This window comes from Acinonyx jubatus, chromosome D1, assembly GCF_027475565.1.
Source record: "Acinonyx jubatus isolate Ajub_Pintada_27869175 chromosome D1, VMU_Ajub_asm_v1.0, whole genome shotgun sequence".
NCBI classification, from domain to species: domain Eukaryota; kingdom Metazoa; phylum Chordata; class Mammalia; order Carnivora; family Felidae; genus Acinonyx; species Acinonyx jubatus.
In genome coordinates, this window is record NC_069390.1 from 50,081,482 (window position 1) to 50,092,656 (window position 11,175).

The following is an 11,175-nucleotide window of genomic DNA, read 5'->3' on the forward strand; positions in this document are numbered from 1 at the left end:
TGAGATATATACACATATATATGTATATACATGTGTGTGTGTGTACACACACACACATGTATATATTCACATGTATATATTTACAATTTAGAAAAATTGTAATTTCAGTATAGTTAACATACTTCTCTGAATGACTTATTTCACTTAGCATTATACTCCTTAGATACATCCATGTTGTTGCAAATGGCAAGATTTCATTCTTTCTATGGCTGAGTAATATTCCATTATATATATGATCAATGACCATAAAATATCATCCACAACTTCTTTTTTTTAATGCTTATTTATTTTTGAGAGAGAGAGACAGACAGAGTGTGAGCAGGGGAGGGGCAGATAGAGAGGGAGACACAGAATCCGAAGCAGGCTCCAAGCTCCAAGCTGTCAGCACAGAGCCCAACACAGGGCTCAAACTCAAAACCCGGGAGATCATGATCTGAACTGAAGTCAGACATTTAACCAAAGTCAGACACTTAACTGACTGAGCCACCCAGGCGCCCCTCATCTACAACTTCTAGAAAACCTGTCACTCAAGATTAAGAATAAAATAAGGATGGGCTCTGCGCTGACAGCACAGAGCCTGCTTGAGATTCTCTCCCTCTCTCTCTGCCCCTCCCCTGCTAGTGCACACACGCGCCTGCTCTTTCTCTCTCTTTCTCAAAATAAATAAACTTTTAAAAGAGAATAAAAAGAGTACATTTTTCAGATGATGACTCATGCAATTTATTACTGAATTAATTTTAAAGGATCTACTTCATGAAGAAAGAAACTATGGCAAGCAAAAAGGTGTGGGATGAAAGAACCAACTGTGTTAAAATTATTTGTTAAACAAAATAAACACTGCCAACTAAAAAACATAATAATTTGGACGATATGGATTAAGATGACATTAGAACTCTGCACAAAAATAATGTGGACAATGGGGCACTGATAGAAATCAAAGCGTTCTAAGAGTCATGTATTAATGATGAAGCATTGCTCTTCTTTAAAGATATTTATCTTTAGCCTTCATGGTAAGGAGGCATGTTACATATATAAGTATGAGCCTTAAAAGAATAGTAATAGACATTTAACTTTCTAGCAGAGATTAAAAACAACAACAAAGGCCAGCAAGACAAAACCAAAAACAAATTTAACACACACACACACACACACACACACATTAACTGGATAAAATGATAAAAACAAAAAATCATCTGAATAGTCCTGTAAAATAAATAATTTAAACTATAATTTGAAGCATTTGAATCATAATTTAAATTTCTTTTCCAAAGAACATTTCAGGCCGAATGTTTTTACAAGTAAGTTCTATCAAACCTTCAAGAAGTGAAAAATTCTGCTCTATTTTGTTTGAGTGTTGGAAGGGACTGCTCCCAGCTTATATAATACAGAGAACTTGCCAGGACAACCTGTAGTCCAGAGTGTAGATGGCACCCCCGGAACTATACAGCTCAGCAGTCCTGAGCACGATGTAGGGGATTCCAGGCCTTCTCACTGAGGAACTTGGACGCACGAATCTCAAACACAAATTTTAAAAACCAAATCCCATGGTGTGTAAAAAAGAGAGCATGTTGTAACCATCTAACCTAGGAAATGAGAGATCAAGCAGAGCTAAACAGGAAATAAAAAATGAAGTGATACAACAGAACAACAAAGGACAAAGAACTCTGTCCCAAACAATGAGAGATGGCACACCATGTTCAAGCACATATGAAATATTTTTCCCCCAAACTGACCACATACTTATTAGAATGACTAAAATAAAAAAGACAAAAAATAATAAGTATTGGCGAAGATGTGGAGAAAAAGGAACCCTCGTATACTGTTGGTGGGAATGTAAACTGCTGCAGCCATTGTGGAAAACAGTATGGAGTTTCCTCAAAAAATTAAAAATAGAATTACCATATGATTCAGGAATTCCACTACTGGGTATTTACCCAAAGAAACAAAAACACTAATTCAAAAAGGTACACGTACCCCTGTGTTTATTACAGCATTATTCACAATAACCAAAATACAGAAGCAACCTATGTGTCCATGGATAGATGAATGGATAAGGAAAATGTGACATGTATAAAGGAATATTACACAGCCATAAAAAGGGGTGAGATCATGCCATTTGCAACAACATGGATGGACCTAGAGGGCATTATCCTAAATGAAATAAGTCAGACTGAGAAAGACTAATAATACCATATGATTTCACTCACATGTGAAATCTAAAAATAAACCACACAAATGAATAAACAAAAAGTAGATTCAGACCTACAAATATAGAGAACTGATGGTTGCTACAGGTAAGGGGGTTTGGAGACTGGGAAAAATGGGTGAAAGGGAGGGGGAGATACAGGTTTCCAGTTAAATAAGAAGAGGGACACAGATGACTGGGTCAGAGGGACACGACCTGAGGACTCGACCTGTCACCACTCACTCTGAAGATGGAGGAAGGGGATGGTGAGCCAAAAAGGACAGCATTACAGCAGCCAAGGGGCCATCAGTGGCAGACTAATTGTACAGAGAAAACCCTCGAAGGACACCCCAAAATTCAAAACCCCATGTGCACACACCTTTTTAAGCAGCTAAACTGAAGGAAATCTTCAGAGCTCAGAACCTCAAGGGGAAGAGAGCATTTGAACTGGTGTTCATCCAGTATGCCACTGCCGGTTCCCTGACAGTCTAACACCTGGGCCACAGACCACTTGAGGGGGACAGGAGACCAAGTTTAGGCCTGATCCAAGGGAGAGGTCAGATGGGAGACCTCTGCACGAAGCCAGGATACAAAAGGGCAACACCTTCAGTAAAGTAGAGAAGCCTACCCTACAGAAGGAAACTGGGCCTGGAATCTGGAATAAGAACACATACAAATAATTTTGTATGTTTAAAAAAAACATTTGTTTTTTGTATGTTTGAATCTGGAATAAGAACACATACAAATAATTTTGTATGTTTAAAAAAAACATTTGTTTTAAACATTTTGATGTTTAAAAAAAAAAAAAAGAGGGGGTGAGTGAAGCCCAGAAAGTGTGAGACAAGTAGAAATCAGACAATAAGATTGTTGAAAAATGGTCAGATGAATTAATCATCAAAATAAATGTATACAGACGACACCCGATGGTTGAAAGACAGGTATTGTTAAACTGGTTAAAAAGTAAAAGGGTACCTATATCCCATTGGCAAAAGATACATCTAAAACAAAAGCACACTGAAAGCTTCATACTGAAAAAGGATGGAAGAAGATCAATACCAATATAATACCAAGAAAAACCAAAACAAAGTTGGAATGGACAGATTAACACGAGAAAAAATACTCTTCAAGACAAAAAACATTGCTAGAGATGAAAAGTGTTACTCTATGCTGATAAAAGTGTTCACCGGGAAGGTAGAACTCTAAAAGTGTATTCATATAATACAAAACACAGCTTCAAAATATAAGGCAAAATACTCAGAATTACAGGGAGACAAAATCCACCATCTAGTAGAATTTTAATATGTATTTCTAAGAAACTGATGAGATCAAGCAGACCAAAACAATCTGTAATGATAGCAAAGATTTAAACGAAGTGGATGTAATGAACAAATACAGAACATTGCACCTGACAATTGGGAGAATGTACACACCTTTCCAGCACACATGGGACATTAATGAAAGCTGACAGTGCTCTAATCAAGGCCACAAAGCAAGTATCAATAAATTCCAAAGAGTAAGTGTTAGAGACCACTTAACCACAACATGTGGAAGTTAGCAGTCAATTGAAAACATATTATTATTGATTGGTTTTTTAATTCCGTTAAAATTTTTTTTAATGTTTTATTTATTTTTGAGAGAGAGAGAGAGAGAGACAGAGAGAGAGAGCAGGGGAGGGGCAGAGAGAGAGGGAGACACAGAATCTGAAGCAGGTTCCAGGCTCTGAGCTGTCAGCACAGAGCCCGATGCAGGGCTCAAACACAAGAACCACCAGATCATGACCTGAGCCAAAGTTGGACGCTTAACCAACTAAGCCACCCAGATTCCCCTTAATTTGGTTTCTAAAAGAGAATAGATACATTTAGGTAAGCAGAGAAGAAAATGACAAAAACCATTCAAGTAAGTTAAATATGAATATATATTAAGTATAGATACAGAATGCATATTTATTCACATATACTGTGGTGGTTAATTTCATGTGTCAACTTGGCTAGGCCAGAGTACCCCGGTATTTGGCCAAACCTTAGTCTAGATGTTTGTGAAGGTATTTTTTAGACAAGATTAACATTGAACCTAGTAGGTTGTATCTAATGCAGATTGCTCTCCATAACATCAAATTGGTGAAAGGTCATAACGGAAGAGGACAGATCTCCCTGGAAGAAGAAGGAATTCTGCCAGCAGCTGGCCTGCAGACTGGAACTGCAACACTGGCTCTTCCCGGGGTCTCCGGCCTGCTGCCCTATCCTGGAGAGACTGAACTTGCTAGCTCTCATAATCACGTGAGTCAATTCCTTAAAATCAATAGTCAAGCAACCTTTCTCTCAGAGATCTCTCTAAACACACATGGACAGGCACACATACACACAGACATGCACGCACGTGCACACACACACACACACACACACACACACTATTGATTTTGTTTCTCTGGACAACCTGGACTAATACATATACATATTTATGTATTTACAGAATAAATAATAAACATGCCACACACATACGATGGAAAGTCATCAGCAAAGTCAGTTCTTTGAAAATAATAAAGATAACCCTGGTAAGACTGATCAAAAAATAGAGGGCATAATTAAGCACTATTAGGAACACAACAGGTATAGCAGATCTTTAAAAATATGATAGCCATGCTTATGCTAGCAAAATTAAAGATCTTAGTAAAATGCACAAATTTTTAGAAAAATGCAACTTGCCAAAACTCAACTAAGAAGTTAAAACCTGTTTCTAACCATTAAAAACAGGAAATCTTTCAAGGAGAAAATACCAGGCCACATGGTTTTGTATGTCAGTTCCGATACCTACAACTAGAGCAGGTATTTAAGGAACAAGTGAGAATTCCAGTTTTACTCAGACTCTTTCGGAGAACAGAAAATGAGGCTGTGCAGCCCTGAAGGAGGGGAGGAGTGCTCTGTAGCAAGGGGAAAAATCAAAACGATGGCTGTTGAACAGTGCTTGCCACCATGGGCCATTGCAACCTCTTTATATAAAGGATAGATAGTCTTGATAGCTCAGGCCCCTGGTCACCTCCAAACTTCCACTCTGACCGTCTCCAGGTCAGAATCAGAGCACAGTGCTCTCCACCTGAATCCTGAGTGGGAAGCAGGCAAGGTTAGGTTCTCCCACCCCCTTACTCATGACTGCTATATGCCAACCTACCTCAGAGAGGACCTGGACCAGACCAGTTAACTGAGCATGTGCAGAGCATGGACTGATCAGCAGCCTTCAATGTCACAGCCATTCATCAGTCAAAGTGAATATTCTGAGTCTTGACCAGAACTTACTCTACCCCAAATCTAAATCTCAAAAAAAAGAAAGAAAGAAAGAAAGAAAGAACAAAAGAAAGAAAGAAAGAAACACCAGACTCTAATCAGAGTTCACAGCAAGGCCCAGAGCAACCTCTTTTTAAAACTGTCACAAAACGGGCCCCTTTTAACTCTTCCTCATCGATGGGTACAGCTTGCAGATGACTGCATGAACGACCCCCTGCTACGGTGAAGAGGAATAAGTGGCCATCTGTGTTCTGACCATGGACTTCTCTGTACTACTGCAGAAATGGCCTCCCAGAGCAGCCACTGAACCTGTCAGCCCACAAATTAAGCCAGATGCAAAATGAGCATATGTGGCAGTTGCCCTGGGTCATGCAGAGCAATGTACTTAAGCAATATGTGGTTCAATTTCAATGGCCAACAGTGTAATTCAATTATAGTATTATTTGTTGGCCGAATCACAGGGATTAATCAGGAGCAAGAGCAAAGGTTAACATTGTACCGGAAGCTACAACAGTGGTCTTTTGTACTAGAAGCATCATTTTTAACAAGGGTTGTGGGGTCTTTCAGTCACCTCCTTCCAACTTTCTGGCACAGAATTTTAGGGCTCCAATCAAGCATAGTCATACCCAGGAAACACCCATTCGGGTTTCAAAAATTCAACCATATAAGGAGTTTCATTTAATGGTCCTGTTTATGCTGGCAAGGAATTTCTTTTCCTCACACCTCCAGAGCCACCAAGTGCCCTGAGATAAGGGTCACCACACCGCGGCCGGCTCGGAGACAAGTAAATTTGACACTTGTGCATCAGGATGTCCTCTCAGGGTATTTCTGGCCTGGTTGTTTACAGGAATGATAACCTCCTGTAGTGTTTGCATTGTTTACATCGATTTGGAGGAAGGAGAATAGCCTTTTTTCCCCATTAAAGACCTACTTACATAAATACTGAGATCACATGCCCTAAGTGTACTCTTCTAGGAAGGAGTTTTGGAAAGTGAACCTGAGCCTAGCATACTACAGAGTAATTAATAAAGGGAAATCTCTTGTCATATAGTGTGCCTAAGAATCATCATTGTTGAAGGAACTGTCCTTTTAGGAGGAATCCATGTTGTTTTTGCATGAATGCTTCCGATATGGGGTGTGCAGGAAGCCTACAAAAGTTTCTTCCATTGAAATAAAGTGGTAATTGTGTTTTCAGAAAGTGAGAGAACACAGTGCTTGGGCGCTCATTTGAGCACCTCAATGGATGCGAAAGCAATTGTGTTTTGGTAGTGTTGGCATCCCTTGATGCCATTCGACTTCAAATTAACAGGTGAATAGAAATACAGAAAGGACGATTTAAATGTTCACAGAGAAATGTCATTTCTGCAGGATTTGTGGCGTCATGATGTGATACCATGGTTTTCAAACTTTCTCTTAGCTGCCACCCTTTCAGCAGAGGAACCCTCACTTGGAAGTCTCATGCGTCTGAGAGAGAAGAGAGCAAAGTCACTCTGGCTAGGGGACCAGGAGCAAGCACGGAACCGGACCCCATTCCCAGGTAACTTTTCTCTCAGATGGCTTCACAGAGCCCCCAGAACTCCACTGCACAGCATCATAAAACCAGTGCAGGCATGAAAGCAGCCCAGAAGAAACTCAGATGGCCCTAGACTGGAAATCCAGCACTGCGACCCTACGTGGTAAAAATCATAATGTCAGTGCTAACCTCAACAAAACAAACTAACTTATACCAACTGAGCACTAAGTGCCTTACCTCCATTAATTTAATCCTCCCAATAATATGAGATAGGTACAATTATCACTATTTTATATATGAGGAAACTGAGCTCAGAGGGATTAAACAATCTGCCTAAAGATCCCACGGCCAGTCCTAAGTGACTGAGCTGGAATTCAAACTTCAACGGTCTAACCCCCTACTCCACACTAACAAGCATAAAATCTCTTTTTAAAAAAATTTTTTAAAAACGTTTATTTACTTTTGAGAGAGAGAGAGAGACAGAGTGCAAGCCAGGGAGGAGCAGAGAGAGAGGGAGACACAGAATCCAAAGCAGGCTCCAGGCTCTGAGCTGTCAGCACAGAGCCTGATGAGGGGCTCGAAGTCACGAGCCGAGAGATCATGACCTGAGCTGAAGTCTGACGCTTAACTGAATGAGGCACCCAGGTGCCCCACAACCACAAAAACTCTTAAGCTCTTAGGTCCAGTTTGGGCCAACCACCCTGAACATGAGGAGGGTATTAATAATCTTGCGGAAGAGTATCCTGCACAAAGGTATTCAATAATTATCATTCTTTTCATCACAAATGGCGTAGAATATATACCCTCCAGACATGCACTAATTACTTCAATGTTCAATTATCTGCCAAATAGCTCCTGTCAAATGTCTGTGTGAGCCAATTATTACTTGAGAGATGGTTCACAGAACATGCCAATCACTGAATCTTCAAAAAAAAAAAAAAATTAGCTCTTTGTTATTCCAGAATAATCAGTGAAAGGTACCAAGAAAAGAATAAATGAAGTTCAGTACACAGTCAGGTAAAAGGATATATATATATATATACACTAATAACTGCGCCCTGAAAAGGAGAGCCTATTCACAAAAGTAAATAAAACGTGTATGTGACAAATACTTATTAAACACCTAATATGTGCTGCGGACCAATGGAGGCACCAGGGATGGAGCAGCAGAGCCTCTGTCCCCACGAAACTTACAATCTGGTGTGGGAGGCTGACGAGACACGGGGAGACAAATGTGAATGTAACAGGTCAGGTGGTGAAAAGTGCTATAAAGAAATATAAACAGGATACGAGGACAGAGTGGTGGGAGGAAAAGATGCTAATTAGAGAGGGTCGGGGGGGACCTCTGTGATGTGGTGACATTTCAGCAGCGATCATATCTGAGGGTATCTGGAGGATGGCATTCCAGCTAAGGGGGCAGCACGCACAAAGGTCCTGAGACAGCCAGTGTGTGGGCTAAAGAGAGATAGGCCAGGAGGAAAGTGGTAGGAGGTGTGGCCATACATGCAGTCAAAGGCCAGATCGTGTATGGAAGGGCTGGGTGTACTGAGGACTTCAGATTTTATCCTGAGATGGGAAGCCATTGACGAGCTTTGGAGAGACGAATGCTGTGGTTTGAAGTGAGTTTCAAGGATGGCTCTGCTGCTCTGTGGGAGACAGAGGGTAAAAAGGGCCAGGAGCCTGACAGATAACAGCTAGGACATGTTACAGTGCCACCAACAGGGGCAACAGCACAGAGACCACTCAGAAGACCATGCATTAATCTTGCAAATCCCAGGTGAGTCTAGCAAGGCCCACACAAGCCTTATGCAATGAAAAACACAAAACACAAATGGGTGAAACAAGGCCCTGAATAAATAAGAACTCTAACATGTCTCTAAAGACGTAACGTAATAAAGATTTTTTTTTAATCCCTCATTAATTTCTCAAAAGTTAACATTTTATAGGGCTTACTACGTGCCAGGCACTGTTCTCAGCACCTTATGCATGTAAGCATAGCAACCTTCTAAGGAGGGTACTATGATTATTCCCATTTTAGATGTGAGGAAACTGAGGCACAGTCAGGTAAATAGGTTGTTGTAGAGGCAGGATTTGATCCAAGCATTCTGTCTGCAGGTGTTTCTCCTGACCAATCTGCAAAGAATGCCTTAGAATGTAGACTGTTCCAGGCACAGCTGCCCAAGGAGCCCTTCTAGAAGGAAGCAGCCAGTGTGGATGATGAAGGAAAGGGAAGGAGGGAGCAGTTTGTGCTGGAAATGCAGGGGGATGGGCCTCCTGGGTCTGTACCACCCAGTCCCAGGGCCCTTCCTCTTTGTCCATCCCAGATCCTCACCAGCAGATCCTGGGTTAAGGCAAAGCCCTGAGGGTCACATGCTGCTCTCTCAGAGACAGGGTATTTTGCTAGAGGCTTCATCATTTTAGGAATGCCAATGTGGAGAAATTAGGAGGCAGGAAGCAGGACTGGCCCCACACCAGCTGTCTCCTTTACAAGGTGTCCATTCAGCTTTCACAGCCATCCAAGAGCTTTGAGGTCGGAGGGCGTGACCCTGTGGCTCTGATCCCACTGCACATGAGCCCCTGATGGCTTCCAGATGAGACTCTACAAGGACTGCTAGGAAATCCGTACTCTTGACTGTTTCCTTTCAAGGGGGATTTGGAGGCCCTAACCTAGAACAGGACATCCCAATCTGTAGAGCCTTGGAGAAGCAGAACATTATCAGGCCTCTCAAGAGCTCTTATGTTCACTGAGAAATGAGCAGCCTGACAGATGACAGCTAGGACATGTTACAGTGCCACCAAGAACATGAAGAAGCTTCAACACACAGCCTCTCCCAGCCAGGTGCCAACACCCACAACCCTCGGTGAATCAGACTGTCCTCGCAAGGTGGAAGGAAAAGCAATTGCCTGGCAAGGGGCGGTGTCCAGTGCCCATGCACATCCTAGGCTTTAGCCACACTCAGCCCAAGCCCTCGTCCCCGAACTCCTCCAGCCGCAGCTCTGCACAGAGAGGAGCAAAGTCCCAAAGAAGCATGGCCAGTCAGCAAATAAGGCCCCTGACTTGTCATCTGGTCAGGGCAGAAAGAGGACCTTGGAGCCTTCCAGAAAGATTTTCAATGAGAGGTTTATTGTAATCAGTACGGGCTTGGGTTCCCCCCACCCCCCCCCCCACCATCAAAGAGTTAATCAGCCCCAACAGCCCACTGGTGCTCCTTTCCAATTAATCAGTTTCACCGGATCTTTTCTGGGGACTATTCTTAAATGGCTAATGTGGACCTGAAGTCAAACAGTGGCCAAACAGGTAAAAAACAATATGGCATAAAGAACATTCTTTAGGTGAGGAGGTGAATCCATACCAAACTGCCCCCTGATTCCCAAGCACACTGGAGACCAGCTGGGGAAGGGAGCGGACACCCGCATGAGGCACCAAGTCTCCAGACTTTGAGTTTTGTCTCAGCTCACCTGTGATAGGTCATGCTGTACTCTGACAAATTTACAGTAAAACCTCAGACAAATTTACAGTAAAAACAATCTTAATGCACCCAAACTGCCTCTCATCCAGGAGCCAAAGTGTGCTAACGTATGGCACACCCACACTGCCTCGGCAGAGACCTAACCTCACGCCAGGGATCAAGGTGTTCCACAAGTCTGAACTCAAAAAAAGAGACGGCATGCACAATAAAATAAAATAAATCGATTGAGGGGCTTCTCGCTGTGCCAGAAAGAAAGGTGGAATGAGAGAAAACAGTCTTTGAGGTGTAGAGGACGAGCCATCAGTTGTTGGGACCCCCTGACCCCCTGACCATACCTGCAATGATCCCGTCCATTTGCTCCAGGGCAGCTTCTAGCACGTGACTGGCATCCGAAGCCATGGCTCCTCTCCCCTCAGTCTTCTTCTTGTCTTACTGAAAGTTCAAGCACAGGACAAAGGAAAAGTTGCAGAGAGGCCCACATTACGCAGGCAAGACCGCAAACCCTCCTCTTTCAACATCACGTGGGCCGCTCTAGCAAGAATCCGAGCCGGCCACCCCCCGGTTCTGCCGTCTCTAGAGCCTCTCCCTCCTGGCGCGAGTGATCTGTCTCCCGCGGCTTTAGCACACTATCCCATTCACATCTGAGATTAAGAGCCGCCATTATAGTCCCAGGTTCCAGAAGCTGCAGCCAGCACGGGGGAATCTCCCCTACGAGTTGGAGAAAGGGAC

General features: G+C 42.6%; 1 protein-coding gene across 7 annotated transcripts in view; it reads right to left on the reverse strand.

Annotated features, from left to right (window-relative positions):
* Positions 1 to 10,938, reverse strand: part of PPFIBP2 (PPFIA binding protein 2) — a 112,049-nt gene extending 101,111 nt beyond the window's left edge. For 5 of the 7 annotated variants that reach the window (XM_053203530.1, XM_053203529.1, XM_015084673.3 and 2 more), the window contains exon 1: positions 10,782 to 10,938. In XM_053203530.1, coding sequence (XP_053059505.1) covers positions 10,782 to 10,845 — 64 coding nt within the window. In that variant the 5' untranslated portion in view covers positions 10,846 to 10,938. The remainder of the gene's footprint in view (positions 1 to 10,781) is intronic. The other 2 variants (XM_053203532.1, XM_053203534.1) reach the window with 2 other exon arrangements.
* Positions 10,939 to 11,175: the final 237 nt, after the last annotated feature.